The 23,791-nt window shown below is 47.5% G+C and overlaps 3 protein-coding genes across 13 annotated transcripts; 1 reads left to right on the top strand and 2 right to left on the bottom strand.

Moving 5' to 3' along the window:
* The first annotated feature begins 2,337 nt into the window (after positions 1–2,337).
* Positions 2,338–11,925, top strand: atpaf1 (ATP synthase mitochondrial F1 complex assembly factor 1). Of its 5 annotated transcripts, none has more exons than XR_015846291.1 (10): positions 2,338–2,741; positions 3,413–3,521; positions 3,594–3,656; positions 3,721–3,783; positions 4,129–4,179; positions 4,325–4,372; positions 5,082–5,177; positions 5,243–5,350; positions 10,258–10,906; positions 11,374–11,925. XR_015846291.1 is itself a non-coding variant. In XM_088312849.1 (9 exons), the coding sequence occupies exons 1-9, from the start codon at positions 2,527–2,529 to the stop codon at positions 10,450–10,452; spliced, it is 948 nt and encodes a 315-aa protein (XP_088168975.1). In that variant the 5' UTR covers positions 2,338–2,526; the 3' UTR covers positions 10,453–11,073. The 5 variants fall into 5 exon arrangements, 2 of the variants coding, with proteins under 2 accessions (XP_088168975.1, XP_088168976.1); XR_015846293.1 differs by lacking the exon at positions 10,258–10,906 and adding an exon at positions 5,734–6,006 and having other exon boundaries at positions 2,509–2,741; XR_015846292.1 differs by lacking the exon at positions 11,374–11,925 and adding an exon at positions 5,734–6,006 and having other exon boundaries at positions 2,509–2,741; positions 10,258–10,379.
* Positions 6,106–11,874, bottom strand: rhpn1 (rhophilin, Rho GTPase binding protein 1). 6 transcript variants are annotated; one of them, XM_088312844.1, is made up of 15 exons: positions 11,616–11,873; positions 10,563–10,678; positions 10,080–10,208; positions 9,710–9,785; positions 9,550–9,627; positions 9,325–9,449; positions 9,005–9,171; positions 8,740–8,933; positions 8,520–8,676; positions 8,328–8,444; positions 8,029–8,223; positions 7,882–7,958; positions 7,650–7,796; positions 6,999–7,151; positions 6,106–6,674 (listed from the first exon to the last, which is right to left on the bottom strand). In XM_088312844.1, exons 1-15 carry the CDS (start codon positions 11,673–11,675, stop codon positions 6,465–6,467), a joined length of 2,001 nt encoding a protein of 666 aa, XP_088168970.1. In that variant the 5' UTR covers positions 11,676–11,873; the 3' UTR covers positions 6,106–6,464. The 6 variants fall into 6 exon arrangements, 5 of the variants coding, with proteins under 5 accessions (XP_088168970.1, XP_088168969.1, XP_088168972.1 ...); XM_088312843.1 differs by having other exon boundaries at positions 8,328–8,676; XR_015846290.1 differs by having other exon boundaries at positions 6,532–6,674; positions 7,882–7,905; positions 8,328–8,676; positions 11,616–11,874.
* A 2,243-nt stretch (positions 11,926–14,168) lies between the features above and the next one.
* cherp (calcium homeostasis endoplasmic reticulum protein) lies at positions 14,169–23,527 on the bottom strand. 2 transcript variants are annotated; one of them, XM_088313992.1, is made up of 20 exons: positions 23,287–23,527; positions 21,999–22,172; positions 21,812–21,850; positions 20,102–20,295; positions 19,584–19,721; positions 19,361–19,512; positions 19,009–19,120; positions 18,823–18,912; positions 18,382–18,556; positions 17,977–18,137; positions 17,647–17,892; positions 17,385–17,577; positions 16,824–17,077; positions 16,344–16,477; positions 16,178–16,264; positions 15,613–15,816; positions 15,420–15,527; positions 15,156–15,250; positions 14,886–15,071; positions 14,169–14,401 (listed from the first exon to the last, which is right to left on the bottom strand). In XM_088313992.1, the coding sequence occupies exons 1-20, from the start codon at positions 23,345–23,347 to the stop codon at positions 14,364–14,366; spliced, it is 2,841 nt and encodes a 946-aa protein (XP_088170118.1). In that variant the 5' UTR covers positions 23,348–23,527; the 3' UTR covers positions 14,169–14,363. The 2 variants fall into 2 exon arrangements, with proteins under 2 accessions (XP_088170118.1, XP_088170119.1); XM_088313993.1 differs by lacking the exon at positions 21,812–21,850 and having other exon boundaries at positions 23,287–23,526.
* Positions 23,528–23,791: the final 264 nt, after the last annotated feature.

The following is a 23,791-nucleotide window of genomic DNA, read 5'->3' as shown; positions in this document are numbered from 1 at the left end:
CATCTGCCGACCCAGGGGTACGATTTCAACTTGCCAAAGGGAGGCGAGTGAACGATCCCAAGATCCCGCAAAGCCTGAGAATGAAAGCGCAACTTGCGAGCGACTTGCTGCACCTTTGCGGAAGCGATGCGTTATTCGCCACTTTTTCAATGTCATCATTCATTTCATCTTTTATTTCCGAGCACGGACACGCTTGCAGCTGTTTCAGCACGTCTCTCACTTTCCAAACAAAAACAATAAACGGAACGTTTGCTTTCATCTGAAATTGAAATAAGCTTTTTTTTGTTGTATTTCTACACTAGTAAATTAGGGAATATTAATTTCAAACAATGTGAGCTGTTCCATTTTCTATTTGCATCCATGTCTGCACACAAATAATTTGGCTTTTAAAAACTTCCAGTATGAAGGTTCCAAAAAAAAAGCTGTTATGCATGCAAGTCATTTGTTGAAATGCAAACTAAATAAAAAATGAAACAACGCAGCAGCAGCTGCTCCATATATTTGTTGACGAGAGCACTTAGAGGGAGAATGCAGAGGAAATACGGTGAGCGTGCGCGTGCGTGTGCGTGTTTGCTGTTGTGTTACATGAGTAGAGGAGCAAATGTTGGTGGTTTTGGCTTTTGCTTTTATTTATTTATTCATTTATTTATTTGTTCTCTTGTGAAGGGGATTCCATCTGAATTATGAAACAGTCCCCTTTCTCTCCTTAAGTAAAAAATAACATCTGTCCGGCAAATGGAGAGCTTAGTGTTTCTGTATAATTAATGGTAAAAGCCTCCAGAGTCGCACATAAAATATGCATCTTCTACAACAAAGAGCAAGAGAATGAAGAGAGGAGGAAACCAAAAAAAAGAGAAATCTCAGAAAGCCGTTGGTCACACGATGAGCCATCGAGTCCAAATTCTTTTTTAGCCTTTGTTGTTATTACAAACAAAAACATGAGCACCATTTTCATATTTAGCAGGGAAAAAAAAGAAATTACTGTTCAATATTAAAATATTCCACTGGCTCACATTAGCTGAACGGAAAAAAACCCGAAAAAAGGTCAAATGACGTTTTTTTATGGGTCCATTTGTCTCACTTGGTTAAGTTCGTGACGACTCAAAAGTCGAGTCGTCGCTTTCAATTCCAAATTTTCTTGCAAACTGGGAAAATGTGAGCCGTGCGGGCGTTGCAAGGTTGCGTGCCCAACGGAGCTCTCCAAGAAACTCTTGGTTTGGTTTTTGTTTCTTGGGATGGAGCTTGCTTTTGTTGAATTTGTTTTAACTCTTCAAGACAAAGGCTGCAGCTCCTCCCCGACACGGTGACCAAATATGCAAATCAGCCTTGAGACTGCAATTTGTTTTCCCATTTTCATTTTTTTTGCCGCTGTTTCTTGTGCAATAATGAGCCATAAAATTCATAAAAACGATCAATCAAACAGCTGCTTGATGTTATCGTGGAGGAGTGGAAATGAATTCCAGGTGGCAACCCTTGAAGCTTTCCTAAACATCATGCCCAAAAAGAAAATCTTGGCGGCCACACAAAATATTTGACACTTAAGACTCAATTTGGACATTTTCACTTGGGGGGGTTTTCACGATCTTCCCTTTTGTTAGCAGCGTGTTAGACACTAAGAGGCCGTGTGTATATTTAATTAAGTTGCCCTGCGTATGAAATGTGCCATCCAAATAAAGTTGGCCTATCTTGCAGTGCTTTAAAGTGTAACAAAGTGTCATTTTTTTACGTTTTGTCCGATGAAAAGATGAAATGTGCACAGACAGCAGTTGCTCACTATTTAGTGACATACTTCATGTGTTTATGATTTGAGCAATAAACATCTGAAATTGAGAGTCACACACGTAAAATAAGAGACAATTATTAAATAAATAAAACACATTAGCATTTTGTATTTCCGTACAATGGAGTTTAGCGGACTTCCACTGTTGCCAAGATTTAAGATTTTGCAGTATATTTTTTGTTAACTCAATTGAACATTTTAATGTCAAACTATTTCCCTGGTGGTTTTGACTATGCGCCGTCATATGACGCCCACGCGTCCGTTTGAACATTTTATTGAACATCGAAAATGACAAACGCTCAACATTGAGTCCGTCAGGGCAGAGCAAACAAAATTGACGAAACGCCCATCGGAGTGAACCGAGATTTGTAGAGCCACCGAAGCTCGCCAAACGTATTCAAGAGCCGTGAAAATGGAGGAGTTGGTGTTGGGTCGACAATTTGGTTCAAAGGTTGAGGTCAAAAGGCGCACTGAGGTGGGTGCAGTAACAGATGTCCCCGTTAGAGGACGCACTTTCCCCGTGGTTGAGGTTAGTATTTGGGTTTCGGTCAGTAGAAAGTTTGTCGTGTTAAATTTGAAAAAAAAAATGTTTTTAAAAATGTCTGACATAATAAGACTGCGCATCAACTCGTTTAACAACAACAACAACAAAAAAGATTGCGCCGAGAGGTCGTTTTTCTTGTGCTTTGGAACAGAACGTTTGGCCAAAGGATATTGTGCTCCTCGTCCTCACCGGACCGAAATTGATGTGGGACCGAAGAGATGACAAGATGGCGGCCGCCTTGTTGCAGATGAGTTGCATGTATCGGGGAATGCTAGCGGTCAGGGCGACTGGGATCAGGCCGCTGATACCTGGCCTCGTCCCGGCTCACTTTCGGACATTCTCGCTGCGAAAAGAGCCGGAGTTGGAAGAGAATCCTTTCTACAACAAATACCAGGAAAAGATCCAGAAAATGCGGAGGTCAGGCCGTGCGCTCCCGTGACACGTACGCGCGATGCAAGGAAAAGAATAATCAATCCCTGAAAAAGGAGACGAACGTCTTTGAGCAATTTTATGATGATCTCGTCACGTCAACGTTGAAGCCTGTGAACGCCCACTTGCCTTACAATGCTTTGTTTTCCTCTTAGAAGAATTCTGTCATAACTCCAATATAATCATTTTCCCAAAAAGGTTCGGTGGTGGTGAGAAAGCTGGTTGACAGTCTTTCGGTTTGAATCTCTTTGGCAGTTTGGCTGAGGCTGTTTTCCTATCAAGTTCCAGAAATGGAAACACGGAGTGGCAGTTTACAAGGCAAATAGTTTGAAAACGTTTTTAAATTCCTTGACAACTTAACCACCGCATTCATAAAAACAGTTGAACGTGAAAGTGGCTGTTTGAAAAATCGAAATGGGATTGCAGAACAAACCTTGAAGGACCTCATATTTGAAAGGCAACTTGAAATTCTATCGACTAAAAAGCTTTGACAAATGTGATGCTTGTGCCTTAATGACAACGTTTAGAAGGATGCGAATCCGTCGGGATTGTCGCGGACGTCCTCATCGTTCAGTTGAAGCTCCATCCGTTGAAAATGTCGGCGGGGCTTGGCAACCTCACGTGATCTGATCACACCGTTTGCGGCTTTCCATTTTCAGTTGCAAGCCTCAAGAGTTCAAGGCCCGGATGGAGAAACGGCAAGAGTCCAAGAAAGAAGTGCTCGGACATTCCAAGCAAGCGGAATTTGTCCGAGTCATGGAGCGGCAGGTTGAAAACAAAAATGGAGAGCGTTCTGCAAACAACAAATAAGTACGGTCGCTTTTTGGCTTTTCTTTGCAGTTGGAGAATCGTGACAAGCTGGCAGCAGGCGATGGCACGTCGGGAGCGTTCGGCAAAAATAAGGTGGTGTGACTCTTGCTTTTCTTGCTGACCAAGATGATGACAAAGACGATGTTTTGTTCTTTAGTCGCTGGATTCCATCCTCAACCTGGAGCTGATCCGGGACAAGAGCGGTGACGAGATTGCGGAGGTGAGACGAGGCTTGAAATGAGGACGGAGCAGTCGTCGCTCGTGAAAGACGGCAATCGTTGGCGCAAAAAGACAAATTGTGTTTGGTGGAAAAATTCAGCAAAAGAAGCATTTGCAGTAAACAAATGCAAAAAAAGAGGCGACGTTGATGCACAAACACGACTTTTAGTAACATTTGAAGCACATTGACCAAAATATTGACCTCTCGAAAACGAGAACCGAATCAAAGCAAAGTCATTTTTAAGACGCAGCTGCACAAAATTAGCCGGAAAGTATTTTTATTATTATTCCGATGAATTGAATCTGCAATTTCTTCATGGTGGTTGCTGCGAATGATGTCGCTCAGCTTTGGATGAAATATTACGCCAGCAAGGACACAATCAGCGCTGTCATCCCGGTGAGTGCAACGCGATACGTCTCGTCTCGTCTCGTCTCGTCTCGTCTCGTCTCGTCTCGTCTCGTCTCGTCTCGTCCTTCGCTGCGTGGCACTTGAAAATCGTGAACAGTCCGTTTGCTGAAATGTTTGAATTTATTTTTTGCAGCGTCACACATTCGAGGTCATCAGCACTCGGGCGCAGTCGTGTCCCATGGTCAGTAAGATCCCCACTTTTCTCTTTTAACGAGTTTTTTATTTGTTTTTTGGGGGGATGCTTTCAAGCAACTCAACGAGTGGAAAGGATATAAAAGACAATCCTCGCCAATAATTCTTTTAAAATGTAGTTTTAATTTGGTTTCAGAGCACGTTTGTTAGTTTTTGTTTTCAAAACCTCTTCATCGTCGTTTTAGTATTAGATTTAGTTTTTCGACGCGCGTAATTACTGTGTTGAAACCAAAACATGGTACAACGTTTTTTGTGGTAAAAATTCAACCCAAATATTTTTTTCCCGATCAAATGCAGGTGTCGTGTAGCAGACCTCAAAGTGCAATCTCTCTCTTTTTTTTATGTTTGACCCAAAAAAGGAGTCGTGACTTAGCGTCCCGTTTCAGTCTGAGTTCGGTGACAAAAGCAAAGAAGATATTCCTCCGCAAGCATGAGACTCTCCCTTTTCTTTTCTTTTTTTGGGCTGCGTCAAGAAAACGAGCACAACTTTCAGACGACTGTAAAAACTTTTGAGATGAACCCCAAAAGTTCATTTGATGAATTCACCCACGAAAACAAAGGACATTTTCTCTCTAATTATTGTCGGCTTTGTGAACGCAAACCACCGTTTGTGTTTTTTTTTTCCCTCCACTAAAACGCTCCGATTTTCGATGCCGCCTTGGCAATGATTGTTTGCTTTGCTTTCATTTCGTCCCCAGTTCTTGTACGCCTTGCCCCAGAAGGAAGGTTATGAGTTCTTTGTGGGTCGGTGGTCGGGCCAGCAGCTCCATTTCACGTCCCTCGTCAACATTCAGGTGAAGAAAACCGTTTCCCGGATGACGCGCTGGAACGCGTTGATGGTTTTTCTGGCGTCCCGCAGACGCACGGCGAGAACGCGCCGAGCCAGATGATCCTCTATCACTACCCGGACTTGAAGGAGGCCAAGGGCGTGGCGCTCATGACGGCAGAACTGGACCACAAGTTCATGGTAACATTTTTCCTTTTTCAAATCATTTCATCTGCACGTGGCTTCTCGTTCTCCATTTGAATGAGCGGCAATTTTGGACGCTAGTTGCGGCGTCCAACTTTCTATTTTGGCTCCAAAACGGATGACATTCTGAGCTTGTTGTTTTTGTCGACATGAGCGATTTAAGGTCGGGGTCATTTTGGAATAAATTTGCCGTTCATCTCCACAATTGGCCTTGTTGAATGAACTCATCTGTCCCGAAACGCTTTAAAATGGCAAGAAAATATTTGGTGGCAAATCTCAAACGCTTGGAATTGTTTTCCTGAGAAGTTTGAAAAAAAGTCAGCGGTTCATGAAACGTCCAGTCGGACTAACGGCCGGCGTGTTTGTCGTGGTCTTGTCAGAGCGTTTTGCAGGCTCAGTGTCTGGCCAATCAGGTGCAGCTCTTCTACGGCACCAAAAGGCGGGAAACGTTCGGCCTGGTGGAGACGTTTAACCGGCGGCCGGCAGACTTCCAGCACATGTCGGTGATTGCCGAACTGGAACGCAGCGGCATCGGCCTGGCGTCCTCCGATCCGGAGTGAAGCCGCCGCATGAGCCGCGTGCCGATGGTGCGCTCAGAAGAAATCGCCGCTTCGGACTCACGTTTGCCGTCTTCAACGCGGCGTCGGAGGGCGGTGAGGCCTTTCACTTGATCCTCTTTCGTCATCATCGTGACGCAAGTTAGAAAGCGCTGTGCTTTCTTTGCGGGCACCAAACGGAGCAAAGGAGTCGTGGTCGTCGTCGTGGTTTCAGGAGAGGAGAAAGCCAAGAGTGATGAGACCACCTTCTCGTGGCTACAATTAAACACATTGAGAAATTTGAAGATGCGTGTGAGATTTTTGTTTGCGCTGGAGGCGGGCGGGCGCAAACGTGCCGTTGTCACATTTCCTTGTCCAAAGTGGCGCTTTTGACACTTTGAAAAGCTTTCTCGCATGTCCACTTCAAATGAGCATCAGCTGCGGCCGCTTTGGAGTTGGTGACTCGTCACGACGTCCTTTCCAAATTATTGGGGCGATGCGTCAAACTGAAATGAGCGACAAAATCCATTTCCAACCCCGGTGGCTCCTCTGCCGTCACGTGCACGTCGCGCACGTCAGTACATGGCCTGATTGTCGGCGAGGTTTCCGAAGGACAAATTGAAGGCGCTTCCCGTCCTGTTCCGATCGCGATCGCCTTCCCTCGTCTTCCTGTTCCAGTTGAGCAAGGAGGCCGATTTCTGTCCTTTGGTCACAGAAGACGTCGGCCGGCCGGCGCCGTTTTCTTTGCCGCGGCTCTGAGCGAGCGGAAGGGCTCGTTTCTCCGCCTGTTCACACGCAAAAAGATTCAGTGTCGTGAACTGCCAACATCAAAGTTCTTTGAGAGAAATGCTGCCGAGTGTGAAAAGTGGGCGTGTCGCCGTTTTCACGCTTCTGCCGCTAGCGACAGCTCGAAGCGAGCATGCTTGGCCTTTTCTTTGGAGAACTGCGCGAGTGGCGGAATTCCGTTTTGCGCTTCTCAAAGTGTCGGCGTGCGATGGTTTCCATTTTCAAGGCTCGCAAAGAATGTTTAAATATGTTGAGCGAGTAAACGGAGCGTCCGCCGGACATGAAAATGGCCCCGACGGCGAATTTGCTGCTCGGGACGTTACCTGAGCGTCGTGCGCCTGCAGCGTGACCACGACGACTTGCACGGCTTTGACGCTGCGCTTCTGAAGCGACTTCACCACGTCGGCATGTTTGGCCCACTTGCAGTCGTGCTCGTCAACCGACACGATGAAGTCGCCTTCCTTCAGTCCCGCCTCCTAAACCACAAACGCGTCGTCAACACTTTCATTGGCAAAGTTCAGCATTTTCAAGAATCGCAATCGAAACGTTTGCAAATTCAGCCCCTCGACTCGAAATGACGTCGCAAGTCGCTCGTCCGGATTTGACTTTGGTAAGCTCAACATTTTGACCCAACCGCTAACAAAATCATAATTCATTTGTTGCATTTCCTCAACTTTTTTTCAATTCCGATTCATTGAACAAAATAATTGATTAATTGATTCAAATCATGGTTGGTTGCAAAAAAACAAAGAGCAAAATGTGCAACCGGTTGGGATTGGCCACAGGATGGCCGAGTGGTCTAAGGCGCCGCGTTCAGGACTCAGTCTCCCCAGGAGGCTCGAATTTCCCCATTGTGGGACTAATAAAGGCAATATTATTATTATTATTATTTTGTGACTCCCTAAAAAAAAGGTCGATCGTGGAGATGGCATCCCGTTTTTTTTTTTTTCTACCTTTGAAAGTTTTTGCCTCACCGCTGCGCAGCCTCCAGCCGCCACGCCCGCCACCAAGACCGGCGAGTCGCCTCTGAGAGTCAGGCCGAGTCCACCTTCGCCTCTCGGCAGGCGGACCACGCGCGCCGGCCCCCGGCGGCCACGCCCACAAAACACAGACAGCGGCCCCTCAAACACAAGCAGATGGACGGCGACATTTCAAGCATCCGTCGCTCGACGAAGCCGCCACTCGGAGCCAAAAAACTTGGGATACCAATCTTCGGAAGAGGTCGGCAACCTGCACGGCGGAAAAGTTGAGCGGGGTGACGTCCGGCTTTTGGCGGCTTTGAGCTGTCGACGCAGACGGCATTCGGTCACGGTCGCGTTGCGTCAAGTGTTGCCGTGTGACGGCGGCGCTTACGTTGTATCTCCGGAGCCTCGGGCGTTTGGTCAAAGTCGTCCTCTCGGTCCAACTCCGAGTATTTGTCCAGCGAGCGCTTGTGCGTCAGCGTCAGCACGTCCTGCAGGATGTCCATCTTCCTTAAAATCTTACACACGCCGTGCAGACGCATGGCTTCCTCGTGCCTCATCACGGCGTGCCGCAGGTGCGCTTTACCTTCAAATACAATCGACGAGGACTTGGTCGGTTGACGATTAGTATCGAGTGTCACAAAAAAAGAAAACGGCCAAAACTTTTCTGCGCCGAATGATTAAACTCACCAAACCTTCGTCTTTGTTGGGCGTCTCTTAAAAGTTGGCCGAGCGGCGGCCCCGTACGTGCGCTCGCGTAAAAGTGGACAAACGCCTTTTCCGCGTCCTCCGTGACTTCTTCCGACGCTACGACGGCACCAAAAAGATCATTTGCGGCATTCTGGCATGCCGACACCGCATCGGTCAGCACGAGCGACTTACGCGTGCCGTCGCAGAGCGCCACGCCGGCAAAGTAGTGGGAAAGCGCGCGGAAATGTTCCCATTTGACCTGAACCATGGACGTCCACGAAAACGGAACGTAGTCCTTCATCGGCGGCTGCGACATGGTCTGCCGCACCAGCGCGTAGACGTCGGACACCTGCGGGGCACACGAGGACGTCCGCGTCAAAGCGAGTCGGCTCACGTGCGCGTGCGCGCTCACCCTTGCCGCCTCTTGAGCCAAACGCAGCAAGGAAGTCAAGGGCGTGCGGTCGTCCCGATCGGCGAGGGCCAAACGTTCAAACGCGCACTCCTGCACCTGCGCCACCATCAGCCGCACCAACATGCCGAGCGCCGGCCCGCTCATGTCCAGACTTGGGGCGTCGGAGAAGTTCTCTTGCAGGTAATGAAACGCACCTGAACAGGAAAGACGGAGCGTCAACAGCCGAGCGCTAACTTTTTCCGTGCCGTAACTCGGCGACAGAAACCTGCGGCTCGCTGAAAAGCATCGACGGCTCGCTCGATGCCGGCGGCAGTGGAACGATCCTGCCGCGCTCCAATTTGAGTGTACAAAGCGCCCACGTTGAACAAGACGCTTCCCTTCTCAAAGGCCAAAGCACGCTGACATGACGGGACGCCGGTCAGAGAGTCGTACCTGAGACGCAAAAGCAACGTTCGGGGTCTTTTTTTTTTTTTCTTTTCAATTCCGAGGCGAGACCTTGTCATTTTGTTGAAAGAGAAGCTTTCCGTCAACTCGTCGAGTGAAAAAAGGAAAATGGATTTGAATGCAAAGCCGATTTGGTCATACCAGTGGAAGTGCACGCCCAAGTTCCGATGCGGGGCAAAGAAGCGTTGATCCAAGAAGTACAGTTGCTTGTAATACTCCAGCAGTAACTCCAAACCGGTTTGGTTGCGACTCGGAGTGCGCATGGCCTACACCGAAAGAAAACAAATTGAAATTGGAGTTGGAAAATGCGATGGGAACGTTTTGGACGCCTTCTTTCAAACGAGTGGAATGTCCGAGTGCGCTCACCTGTCTGAGGTCCATCAGCTCTTTGATTTCATTTTTATAAAGTTGGCTGTCCTCTCCGTAATGTTCGCAGATGAAGTCCTGTGAGGCGAGAACGCGGTCAAAGCGGCCGACGTTCGGAAATGGTCAAACGGATCGAAACGAGCGAAGGGGTCGTCTTTACTTGAATGTGGACGCCGAAGTCCACTTCTTTGGTTTCTTTCAAACCCAACGGGATCATCGGAACGTTCGCGGCCTCGCTGGGAAAAGCAAAGACGGGAACTTGAAATTGGGCGGCCATTTTGTCACTCGTGCCGACGGACGACGACGTCGCGGTCGCCGCGACGCGTCGTCTCGTGAGCCCCAGAAAAACGTGACGACATTTTCCATCGACGGAAGCGACAAAATGGCCGCCCCGTGAAATGGCCAAAAATGGGAGAATTTTTCAACTCAACTCGGAACTCTGCAAATTCATCCGAACGCCGCGTTTCGATAAGTGAATTGCAAACTTGGCCTTCAAGTTTGAGCATGCAAAGCGCGTGCGCGCCGAGTACCTCTCCGTCTGATAGACTTCCATGTTGCTGTTCAGATCCTCCAATTCTTCTTTGAGCAACTGCAGATTCGAGTTGACATAGCTGAGTTCCAGAGCCAGCGTCTCTTTGACTTTGTTATTTGTTGTTGCCCTGAGAAAGAAGAATATTTTTTTATTTTTTTTTTTTCCATCATGCACAGGATTTGAGAGCTCGTCTTCCCGAAGCTGTGGCGCAAGTTTTCAGAAAGCAGGGACGAGCCGGACTACGCAAAGACCGCGACGCAACGAACCGACGAAAGGCCCCTCGGAACGAGCCGCGTCGGTCGAGTCACGGACGTGCGCTCCCGCAAAGCATCGGGCAAGGAGTCTTTGCAAAGGAAAATCTGGAGCTCTAATGTTTGCGATGGCCTACAAAATAGAAATTTGGCGCTTTCCAAAGTGACGTGAGCAAAATGTCCTCCATCGGGGCAGGCAAAGAGCACAAAAGTCAGTGAGAGCGGCTCACCTGAACAAGTTCTCGGCTCCGGCTCGCATGCGCATTTCTTTGTTGATTTGCTGATTGATGCGAGCTCGCCTGTTCTGCAGTTTGCTGCGTTGCGATTGGCCAAAAGGATCGCAGCCCTGCGGAGGGGAGTCAAGAACGCAAAACGACATTATTTGGAGGGAGGATCATTTTGAGCTGGGACGGACGGACGGACGGACATTAATCGGCACTAACTGCTCCTTATTTGCCACACGCAGGCGACTTATATATGGTCGGATATTCATTTTCTCCAGAATCATCCTTGCCTCAAGGCACATGTCCAATCAGGGGAGGTCGATAAAGAGTGAAAAATGAAGAAAGAATGGGTAAATAAACTTTGTTTCAAATTAAAGTCTCTGGTCGGTGCAACATGACAAATATGTTGTGCGGAGCACGGTTTTCTGAAAAAGTCTTCCAAAAACGTTTGCCGAATAGGAATGAAGCAGCAAAATCCACCTCTTTTAATCCATCACAGGTGGCGGCCATTTTGGCATTCGCTGTCCACGAAAATGACATCAGCGTTGCTCGCGTAGCGACGAATAACAGCTCACCTGAGCGGCGCTGATGTCATTTCTAGTCGACAGCAAGTGGCAAAATCACTGCCGCCTGAGGTGGTTCAAAACTAGATTTTGTTGCTTTGTTCATATTCCGCAAACTTAACATTCATCAGTAAACTGTGGGCGCACACAACAGTTGTCATTGCAAAGAAAATGTGGGGGTTGATCTCCTCTTTAAAATGCCAAATAGTGTCAAGGTGGTAAATAGTTGCTTTTCTTCTCCCTCCCACTTCCAGTTGCTCAGGTTCTCCGATTTGCTCCAACAAGCACGCACGCACGCACGCACACTTGTCAAGTAATCCGCCAAGTGCTTGTGTGGATTAACATCCTGGCCCAGCTGTCTACTGCCACGACGATGAAGATGATGATGATGATGATGATCAGGTCAATTGAAATTGAAAACCACAGCACTGGATTTGTTTGTGATGATGGCAAAAGTTTGAACTTCAAAATCCTTCTACAAGATGTGGTGCCTTGCCTTTCGGATGCTTCCGTCGTGGCTGCTCTCCTCTATGGAAGCTTGCACCGAGTTGACCATTTGATCGTCGTTGCAAACACCTTCTGACGGACACGTCTCAGGCTCACTAAAAAAACGGGGGAAAAAGGAATCTTTTGGGAACAAACCTTGACAGCATCCAGTCACTCAACGACGTCAAGTGACAACATTTTAACTGCAGTCAGGCCAGCCGCCACTCTTATTTTCAATATTGTGCAACACGGTGCATTACGGTAATGCGCCGAAAGCGCTTGTTGATGGCCACCTTCAAAATAAACCTTATGAAACTCAAGTATGCGAGTCAGTGGTTTGGATTTAAAATCATATTAAACTTGTTTTTTCACCCAGGGGGGATGCAAACTGACTCAGAATTGCACCAAGAAATGTTATGAATCGAGATAGAAAGAGAAATCAATGTTAACTGTATGGCTGATATTACAACTGATTTCATAAAAAATAATTCAAAATTAAGTTTTCATTATCCCGTAACCAGACGGGTTCTGGGGCACACTAGGCCACTCCAGGTACCCAACCGAAGTACTTTCATCAAAATCTAATGTGGCATTTCAAAATAAAAGGAATGAGAAATATCTAAATAAAGTTGAGATTTCTTCCGCATTTTATTTTGAAATGCCGCATCAGATTTCATTCAAAGTACTTTGGTTGGATACCTGGGGTGGCCTAGTTTGTCCCAGCACTGGTCTGGTTGCGGGATAACGCAAACTAAATTTTGAATTATTTTTTATTAAATCAGTTGTAATATCAGCCATTGGTGCACAGTTAACATTGATTTCTCTTTCTATCTCAATTCAGAACATTTCTTGGTGCAATTCTGAGTCAGTTTGCATCCCCCCTGGGTGAAAAGACAAGTTTAATAACATGATTTTAAATCAAACCCACTGACGTGCATTCTTGAGTTTCACAACTTTTATTTTGAAGGTGGCCATCAACAAGCGCTTTCGGTACATTACCGTAATGCACCGTGTTACACAGTATTGAAAATAAGATTGGGAGTCGAGGCTGGCCTGACTGCAGTACATTTTATTACCTTCGAAACAAATTAGCCTTTCGCAAACAATAAAAGCGCACAACTTGCCTCGTCGTGTGATGTTCCTCCATCGCGAAGCAACAACAAAGGCGGATTTACATTCTTGACATTCCCGCCACTTTATAGCCAACTAGCAAGGTAAGCACAAAAGGTTCAACATGCGGCCATCTGGAGATGAAGTGAGCACAAAAAAAAACTTTGCAAAAAGAAGCTTGAACACCACGACGACCTTCTTGCTCGCCGAAAGAACAGCCAATAGAAGTCGAGTATTTGCAGACGTCAGCGCGTGGAACCAATCGGATTAAACATTAAAGCAAAAACGGACCAATCACAAATGGTTCCAGACGGCCCGCGGGGCGTTGCTATGGCAACGGTAAGCTTCAGGCTCGCCCGAAAATCTAAACGCTGTACAAAATACGTATTTTATTAGACTTGCTGAATCTACACTCGATTAAAAACAAAAAAAAAGTCACATTGTCCATCCTTGTGGCAATTTATTGCACGTCACGCCGGTGGCGCTTCTAAAGCAGCGATTGCCAAACCTTTTTTGGGCCTAGCCGAGCATTATGAATTAAATTAAATAAGTAGCATATTTTCATAAAACTAAAAAAGAAAGAATAATCTGAACCACCAGTGGCATACAACAATAATTTAATTATATATATATATATAGATTAAAGATTAAATAATGAAATAGAAAATAAAAAAGAAATTGGATAAATAAAAACACATTATGTTGCTGTTATGCAAGATAAGGGTGGTCATGTGTGTGTGTGAGAGAGTTCAGAATGGAGATGGCTCTTGGGGAGAAACAGTTTTTTAGTTTGTTTCTTTGTTTTGATGCACATGTAGCGCCTGCTAGAGGGCAACAGGTCGAACAGGTGTGAGCTCAGGTGAGTGTTGTCTTTGACGATATTGAGAGCTCTGCTGAGGCACGGGCGGTGTCGATGTCCGACAGGGAGGGGGGAGGGCAGCCGATAATCCTCGCGCCGTTTTGACTGTCCTCTGGAGCCTCACTCTGTCTGCCTCAGTGTAGCCGCCGTACCAGGTAGAGAAACTGTAGGTCAGCAGGCTCTCGATGGACGGGTGAGGGTTACGGGGGAGGTTTCAATGCCAAAAATACATTTTAAAAGAAATGGTACTCATTGTACTGACTGAAGCAGTCCTCCAAATACTTGAGACATATTGATTGAGAAGAAAAAAATCTGGTCACTTCTGTTTTGATCTTTTCACCAAAGTAAAAGGTAAAACGTGACATCCAAACAACCCCAAGAGAAAGCCGAGAGGCTGGGTGGCTTCATTTCATTTCTTGAGCCACACTGCCTCCTGTGGCTTAATAGGTTACTGCATTAAAGTGCAAAAAAAAAAAAAAAGGCAACTGCTGCCTTGATTAATGCTCTGTTTTGATTGAGAGAATCACAGTGGTGGTTAAAAACAAAAACAAATATACAATTATTTGTGTTACAAACGAAAATTCAAACGTCACATTTATGAGAGCAAGTTAAGTTTATTTTGCTTCTGTATGCACAACACTTGCTATCACTCTACGACTGTATTACAAATAAATGCCAATGTCCTCGAAATTATGAAAAAAAAAAGATCACACTGAAAAGTTAGACAGACATGTTTTTGAATGACAGCGGTAAGGAACCAATGACGTGCCGTGGCGCTCTTTGATGACATCATTCCGCAGGAGGAGCCTCCTGAGGTTCTCGGTTGACTGAAACAAAACAAAACCACAGTTTGACTTGGCGTGTTCACGCAAATCGCGATTTCTATCTCGCCGCACTGGTGAAAAATCCCATTGGAGTGATTGGGGAGACGGCATGATTCCACTCGGTTCCAAATTCTTCTCTCCTTGCTGACACCCGATTCACTCCAAAGGGATTGTTCAAAGGAATACAATACAATCCCATCTTATTTATATAGCGCATTTCACAACAGCGGGAGCTGTAACAAAACACTTTCCATATGCCGTCAAATAAATTAGCAGGTCATTAGAACACAAATCGAAACGTTGACAATACCAGAAGAACAGTGACAGTCATGTTGGGTCGAAAGCTAAAGAATAAAACGGTCTTCAAACGGGTTTAAAAAAACAGACAGAGCGGGGGAGGGGCTTGCCTAACATTCAATGGGCGCTCATTCCACAGGGAAGGACGATCCCACCTGAGGCTGCGCTTAGTCCTCGTGCACGCGCTTACCTTCCTCTCGAGCCTTCATACGCGCCACAAAGTTGAAGCTCTTGTTCCTGCGATAGTTCTCGTAGGGGTCGTCCAGCGAGACGCCGACGCCCTTGTACTGGTCCCACTTGTCGCGGATGTCGCCTCCTTTGATGGGGTCTTGGATGCCCTGCTCTTTGGCACCCAGACCACCGCACCCGCTCCAGCCTGAGGCCACACATGCAAACGCAAATCGGCAACGGGCAGGCAGGCGACGCACGGCCTCAAGTGCGCAGGCGGGCCAGATCTTACCCATCTTCATGAGGAGCTGATGTCCTTTGTTCTCCTCACCCAGGCGGGAGTCCGGCGGACCTTTAGAGGGGGCGCCGCCCGCAGAAGACGTGGAGCTGCGTGGCGTCGTCGTTAAAATGAGTTCATATTCAAGTTCTTTTCATGTTTCATCCTATCAAGTTACTAGGCCAGTTAGTGTCGAATGTCCACTCGTGACCGAGCTAATCTATGAAATGTCTCGCAAGTCTTGCCTCCTAATCAAGTTATGAGACAACATGTACTCACGGTGGAGAGGAGCTGCGTGACTTATGTCCTCGGCGCTTCCTGGCAGGCGAGCGCGAACGCGACCTGGAGCGAGAGCGACTCCGAGACGACCGGGATCCACTCCTGGACCTACAGGCCCCCGAAACACACACGCACAGTTGGCGCTCGGCACATCGCACGTAGCGCGTAGCACGTAGCAGTAGGGGGCTCAAACCTGGAGCGAGAGTACGACCGTGAGCGGCTTCGGGAACGGGAGGAGCGAGACCTGGACCTGGACCGAGATCTGGATCTGGACCTGGACCTGGACCTGGACTTGGACTTGGACTTGGACTTGGACTTGGAGGAGCCAGAGCTGGACCGTGAGGAAGATCTGCCTCGGCTGCCCGAGCGACTCCTGGAACGACTGCTCATGCGAACGCTGAGCAGCAACCACAAAACATCTCGTCAATCGCAACTCTGGCTCGATTTTTGTTCCGATCTCATCTTTCGCAGAGACGACTTTTCTCATTAATGTTTCTTTTCCTTTGCGCTTGTCTCTGTCATCTCAAACAGGTTATGTTTGTTTTCTCGCCTTTTGGTGGGCTACCCTCAAACAGTTGCAGAATTTTGGGCTCATGTCTTTTCTCTTTTCACTCTTTCTGCTCCCCCTCTCAGACCACATTCTGCATTCTGAAAATGCTTTGGGCTCACTAAGATGAACCCGCACCCGGTCCGTTGCGCAGCAGCACGAAAACAAGTTCACTCGGTGCGCTTCCGCCCGAGTCACGCGATAAACTCACCTGTTGCGCTTCTCTTGCCCTTTTTTCCTGCGCGCTCTCATCTTGGCCCGGAAGAACTCGTAGAGGCCGTTCTGTTCCCATCCTTCGCTGCGGGGGCGCAGAGAACACCGATTTCACTTTGGGGTCCAGAATTTTGGAGACAAGTGACTAGAGCAGACATGCATACCTGTTGCGGGGCCGGTCGTGCGAGGGGGGGCTGTAGAAGGCTTCCACGGCGGCCAGCAAGCGCTCGCTGGGAGGCATGGGCGGTGGCAAGCGGATGTCTTTTGGGTCCAGAGGTTTGTAGTCACAGTCCTCCAGCTGAGCAGAGGGCAAGGTCAGTCGAGGTGGCAAAATGCTCCCAAGGTAGCCATTTTCCACGGGAATTAACGTTCTTGTTCCACATGCGGAACAGATTTTATCCAATTTATCTTGATTCAAATAACCAGATGTCATGCAAACATTGTTAGAATTTATGTGTCACCTTTCATTAAGCTAACATCAATTTGGTGTTTGCTTTCATGGAAAAAGTTTCCAATTTGGAATACAGATTTTTCCAAAATTCCCCAGATTCACTTCCCAACGAAATCCGACTCGAAGCTTTCAGGTAATTTTGCAACCCGGCAGCTCAGCCAAACGTGATTGTTTCAATCTCAGCTCCACTCACTTTGACCAGCGGCGCCATGAGGCCGGCGGGGAGGTCGAAGTAGGGGACGTTGGGCACCAGGCTGGGGTCGTCCTGGACAGGAACCGGAGGCTGCCGGTGGCGCACGTGCGGCGAGTGGCCGTTGAATCCGTGGGGGGGCGGCGGCCCGTATTCTGGGTGCTGGGCTCCGCCCCACGGAGGATGGTCACCCCCCATGCCGGAGGGAGGAAGCCTCTGACTGGAGTGGTGGGGTGGCGGCGGGGGGCCCGGCATGTCTGGGAGCAGACCAATAATGTCAATAACGATCATGACACATGATGTGAGGCCTGTTGCTGATCAATGTGAGAAAAGTAGCAGAAGTTTGAAAGATGAAAAAGATCCCAACATGCTAAATGTTAAGCTCGTGGACTTTCATTCAAAGAAAAGACGGATCGGTGGAACACTCGATGCATTGCGCTTGTTTGTTTGATGCCAAACTTCAAATTGCTTGAAATTGAAGAATCGTGCGATTGAGCCAAGAAATAATTGAAAAATGGCATTTGAAGAAGTTGAAATGCATTCGAAGCGTGTCGGCCCACTCACCTCTGGGGAAGTCCCCCTGAGAGTAGTCGAAGCGATGGGGCGTGTAAGGCGATCGGTCGTAGTGGTGTCGCGGAGGGAAGTCGTCCTGCATGAAGCGCGACGGGAAGCGGCTGAAAGAGTGTGGCGGCGGGGGCTGGTTGAAGGGCGGCGGCTGCTGATGGGGGGGGAAGGGGCCTCTGAAGTGGGGAGGTCTCTGTGGGGGAAAAACAAAGATGAAGGGTTGAAGAAGCGGCCAAAGTGCGCGTATGCGTGCGTCTCATGCCTGCATGCGGGGCGGAAAGGGCGGCTCCCTCTGGCCCCAGGGCGGCTGCTCGGGCTGATTTCCCCACGGAGGCTGCTGGTCATACGAATTCCAAGAAGGGGGACCCGGATCGGGACCGCTCCAGGGCCCCCCTTCTCTGGGGGGACCCCCACTCCAGTTGCCCGGCTCCCTCTGATCGTTCCACATCCCCTCGTGGCTGTTCCAGGGCGGACACGGAGGGGGCGGCTGGTTCGGGTCGAAAGGAGGCTGAGGGGTTACAAGTCAGGTTAGGTTGGGGGGGGGCTGCTGATCACTTCTAGCGCAAGACTGTTGATGTCACTTTTTTTTTACCGGTTGGCTGGGGTTCCAGGGGCCCATGTGCTGGGAGTCATACCACGCAGGCTTGGGAGGGAGGTCTGAGGGTCCGCCGGGGTTGCTGGGGTCCTGGGGTCTCGACGGCGCTTCGTCAAAGTCCCCGGGCGGAGGACCGGACATGGGGGGCTTCACCTCAGCTAAAAATAAATAACACCGTCATTAAATGCCAATCATACATGTCGTAACATGACATTTGAAAGAAAGCCATTATGGGCGCCACGACACGCATGCAAAAAGTCAAATGGGAGCATCGCGACAACAATTTTAATCATGCAATTGGACACACAATTTTAGGATGCCCCTGAAATTTGTAAGTGGCGCATGACATGCCACAATCACCCACAAGATACGCAAAACATGATGACATCACAAACGTGGCACCTGCTGGCGCGGCGACGGGCTTTTCTGCATCAGCATCGGGCGGCAGCTGGGGAGCGGGCTGCTGCTTGAGGCTGGCCACAAAATCTTCGTGCTGGCTCTTGAGGACTTGGACTTGCTGCTGGAAGGCCAACTGGATGGGCTGCACCACACTGGCGTACTCTGTGATCAGCGCGGCCTGCGGGAGATGCGCCGGAGGCGGGGTCAATGTCACGCCACTGTTTGAGTAAACCAATCCTTCATTTCTGATGTGGGCTGCGCAACAGACGAAATCCGTCACGTAGCGACCAAGTATTTACTCTTTTATTTGCGTGCATTTTCAAGCTTTATGCACACACTGCAGCTCACCCACAAACAGTTTGGGCACGAACATTGTCTTTTTGTGAAAATAAATCTGCACTTTCATATATCAAGGCCCGATGTGTCAAGTTCTGCAGTTGTCACCTGATACTGGCCCAGACCGAGCGCTGGATTCTGGAGTTGCTGAATCGTCTCCTCATCAAAGTAGCCGTTTTTCTCCCACAGTTGCAACAACTGAGGATGGGAAGCACCAAGTCAAGCCATTAAAGTGGGAGCGTTTGACGCCAAGTTGCCATCGGTGCAGACCGAAAAGAAAACAAAAGCCTTTACCCTGGTGATCTTCTGCTGCTTTTCCTCTTCCACAGCCAAAAAGCTGGTGCAGTAGATCGGAACCACAACCTTCTGCAGAGAGGCCAACAAATCCTTCTGCTGCTTGCGCTGACTGCAAAAGAAACGAAGCACACATCACTAAATTTGAGAGTGGCGCGACAGTCCGATAAATAGGGATAGATATAGATGGCAAGTATGACATAAAAGGTCTATAACGACTGACACTGCACTACGGTGTCACATCACGCCACGCTACATTTCACCGCGTTCCAGCACGTCGGACAACAACAACAACAACATGACACACTTCACGGCAGAGCGACATTTTGGACTTCATTTGCAAACGGCCTACCAGTGATGTAGCACATCATTGGTCAGGTAGATGAGATGTAGGCGGAGCTCAAAATGCGCTCCGTCGGCAGTGATGCGGTTGCGAAGGTGCGATGTCATCAGCTCGCAGTGCTGCGGTGTCTTGGCATTGTTGAACATCCAGTTCTTACCGGCCTGACAACAACAACAACATTTAGCGCATTTATTCTTCTTGGCTCCGTAGCACGTGGCTCACCGCCGCTTACCGAAATGGCGTCTTTGGTGCACGTGTCGATGATGGGCTGCAGCAGGCTGTCCATCTCGCCAACGTCCAGTTGAGTTTCCTCCATCAATTTCTGGATCTGCTGCTCGGCCGCCGCCGTGATGGCCGCGCTCATTTGTTCCTGCGCGCGTACGTGAATGGGAAATGATCGACCGATTGACAACAACTAATGGATGATCATTATTTTGATTACTGAATAATCCTTTGGAGAACTGCTCAGAAATAAAATTGTCCAACTCTCTGAAATGTCAGCCTCACAACAATAAATATTCACTTTGATTCTCGTTTACCAAAAAGCTGCATCACCGTTAGCCCAGCTGCTGCTTACTCGAAAGTCAGTCGAATTAAGTTCAATGGCGCCAGACAGCACTCGGCGCTCCAAAGTTTGATTTTAGTTTTTGCCCATTAATCAGCCATGGGAATTTTTTTACAAACATACAATAAAATATGCCACATTAGCGCCGTCGAGACCATGAACCGAGGTCTACTGGAGGTGAGCACCTGTCTCAGCGTGTGCAGGTGTTGCTCCTGGTGCTGCAGGTTCCACAGACTCTGCTGGATGAGGTCATCCATGGCCGGCGTGGTCGTGCCGGCGGTGGCGCCGGCGGTGGGAGCGGTGGAGGACGGCGGTGCCATCATGGCCATAGGTGGCGGCGGGATGTCCAGCACGTCCAAGGCGCCCGGATTGTAGAGCTCTGCACACACAAGAACATGCAGCTTGAGCACACGCGTTCACCCAAAATGGCGCATGCATGAAACGCCTGCAGCGGCGCTCAACCAGTTTCGGAACTCTGCCTCCATCAAATGCAAGACGATACATGGAATCACTTTCACATTGCGATATTTTTTGATCTCTCATGTTATGTTAGAGGCCAAAAAGGGGTCTTTTTTTTTTTTTTGCAGAGGATAAATAATTTATGACAGTGTAGTGTTGTGGAGTCTGCCTACACGTTGCAAAACCAATTTTGTGCAATAGGGTAAAAGCACCTCAACAGAGACGCTAACTAGCATTAGCATGAAGCTAGCGGGGCCTTTCTTCAGACAGTTTCGCCGTTTCAAATGGACAAGGTGTAATTTTGTGCTTGTATCTCTAGCGTAGTCCGTGCGTGCAAGTCAAAGCAAAAAAAATAAATAAATAGTCTTCATCAACAACGACTCGTATCTTGAGAAATACAGAATTCATGTCACTCACATATCAAGGCACGCCGTATAAAACGAATCTCACATCAACCAGACATCCCGACAAAAGCCGTTCATTACGCGTGCTTAACACTGACTTCAGGCAACGAGGCATCGTCCTCCGGTCGCCATGACAACCACTACACCCGAACCATTGTAAAAATTGTAAGGCAGTATTGATTTGTTCAAGTTGCAGGGGGCACCCATCTCACCATCTTTGCTTAAATGGACCATATGATGCTTTTTTTTTTTGCTGTTTTAATTGCAATAAAGAAGACGTGTTACGTAAATATGACTTTCTCATCGTTATTTAGACCCAAATAGTTGAGTCTGCAGTGACTGACTGCCCATAAACGAAGTGGTCTTAAAGTCAACATTTGTTGCAGTATAACTAAGGGTAAGGCAAAGTGGCAGAGACGTAGTACGAGTACAAGTGATATTTGTTGTTGCTGCCGTGCAGAGAGAAAGAATGTGCCTGTGTCTACTATCATATGCTCCATTTTTTTATGTGTCACTGTTTGTCTTCAAAGTAGCACTTTATGACAGTTTATAATTGGTGTAATAGCCAGAATTTCAGTTAGCTGATCTATGGCATTTTGCATATTAAAATTAAGCTAGAGGATATTGGTGATTATAAAGAACCAATTTATTGTACGTTATGTTGGTATGTGTTGCTGCTACAGTCATCTTGAAGTAAGCACGCATTATTGTACAACAAGCAATATTTTCTCAAACATGTGGAAGAGTTCAAACCAAAAACAGACGTTTTATGTGATCTCTTTTCCACATACAGTATGTTCGCCTCGCGCAGATGGGTCTTGAAGCTATTTGTAGCTATCAACTAAATAATAAGAGTAGTAGAGTTCATTCTATGTCCCCTTCGAACCAGACGGCATGGCAAAAAATAAAATTAATTAAAAATCATGCCATGAGGACAAACGAAGCAACTGAAAACAAACCAAAGCGTCGCTCAGCACAAGTAAAAAGATAAAACTCTGAATGGATCTGGCAGCTTGGCATCCAAATAAATACCTTCAGATTTATACTCCTCCCCATCGCGGGTAGAGGGATCTAAGTGGAGAAGAAGCACATTTTAATGCAAACCCGCACGCCAACAAACATGACACACAAGTGAGCGAAGGTGGCCAACGTTTACGGACGTCGCACGTGAGAAAAATGCGCGCAGTAGACGGCCGACGGGCGTGGCGGAAGTACGTACGCTGCTGCTGCGCCAGAGCCAGCTTGCACTTATAGTAGCTGAAGTAGTCACCGCCGAACAGGAAGGAGAACTTGGGGTTGTCCTTCTGCTTGTCCATGGTCATCTTCTCAAACTCGGGACCATTGCGGGCCACAAACTGGGCCAGCTTGTCGATCACGTTGCGTAGCTCTTGATCTGCGACGCAAACAAACATGTAGGAATAGTGTTTAGAATTTGGGAAATGCAATGACGGAAAGAATTTCGTGCGAAAATGTTAAAAGGGAAGAAATAATAATGTAAGAATTGTAAAATGGTGAAATACACGACCAAAATAATGACAATTGCTAAAATGCTAACAGTGCCTATGCTTACATATAGAAAATCTGTTACCCACGTTTGTAAACTCAAGTGCAAACGTCCTCAGTGAACTTTACAATCTGAAGCTTGAATTCATTCAATATTCAGTTTTCTTCATTTTTGCCTTCAATCAATAAATGCCGTTCAATGTTGGAGTTGTGCAGGATGATGTCCGTAAAAAGTGAGTCCACGAGTTCCCAGATATCGATACCGCTGTGGAAGTGCCAGATTTCAGAAGCCAAGTATGCCCATGTCATTTCAACCCGTTCCACTATGAAGAACACACTTCTGTTAAATTGAATGTCGATTGTGCAAACATTTTAAGACACTGAATATTGAAAACTATCCTTCACCAGCTTCAGTTTAAAAAAGATGAGTTCGCTGGAACCCTTGTCTTGTTTTCATGCACTGCCACAACAAGGCAGCTGTGGCCACATTCTGTAAAGTTCCCACGTAAATTCGGAGGGTGTGATGAGTCATAAGGTCAAAATTAACTGATGGTTGAGAAATGTGTCAATTCAAAAATTTGTTCTACCAATAAAGTTGTTTTATGGACGGCATGGACATGAAGCATATTCAAAATATTGCCAGAATTACAATCGTCTTCGTTAACGTATTTCAAATGAATTGTAACAAAATCGACAAGCTATACAATAAATGCAAATATTTTTGGGAACTTATCAGCACCCAAAACAAATTACAAAAACGGACATGTCCTTTAATTACGATTCATTCAAAGACGATTATACTGCTGCAGCCGACTTGAGATTAAATTGCAGTAAATGTGGAATTCAATTGAGTTTGACAAGCCTGTTTTAGGGCGACTTACAGGCTTGAATCGCGTTAGCCAAAAAGCTAAACAGAGCGCCGGGGAAAGCTCGTACAGTTAGCATTCGTGCTAGCCACCAACTCAATGGCGCAAACCAAGGGTAACTGCGGCGCAATTCCTCACCTTCGGGGGGCGTGGGTGTCTCCATGATCACGTTCGCTGGGTTGGGAATGGGAATGTTCATAGAATTGCGCAGTACAGTCCAAAATGTCGGCCAACTGGCTCTGCTAAGTCATTTATCCGTAAAAACGTTTAAGAAAAACAGCTGCATTGTGGCTCACTGGCGTGCAGCGGAAGTGGAGCATGGGAGGAGAGGAGTCAAATATGCCGACAGCGCCCCTGACCCAAACGGTGGTGGGCGGTGGAACTACGTGCTGTAGCCTATCCCAGCTGTCTTCGGGCTTAACTGGTTTTCTTCAGAACGTGGGCCAGTTCAGTACAGGAGGAGAATTGCTTCTGTTATTGAGTGAAGCAGTTAGTGTTTTCTGCAATTTATCACATTATAACGTGAAATCTAGCTCGTTACGATGTCGAAATTTGTCACGTTAAAATGTCAAATTATTTACATCAAAACATCAAACTTATCAGGCTAATCGTCAACGTGATCTCGTCATGGCGATATACTGAT

Source organism: Idiotropiscis lumnitzeri, chromosome 13, assembly GCF_059441095.1.
Source record: "Idiotropiscis lumnitzeri isolate Australia: NSW breed Sydney's pygmy pipehorse chromosome 13, RoL_Ilum_1.0, whole genome shotgun sequence".
NCBI classification, from domain to species: Eukaryota; Metazoa; Chordata; class Actinopteri; order Syngnathiformes; family Syngnathidae; genus Idiotropiscis; species Idiotropiscis lumnitzeri.
The sequence above is the reverse complement of the archived record's forward strand: the minus strand, read 5'-3'. Positions and strand labels throughout refer to the sequence as shown.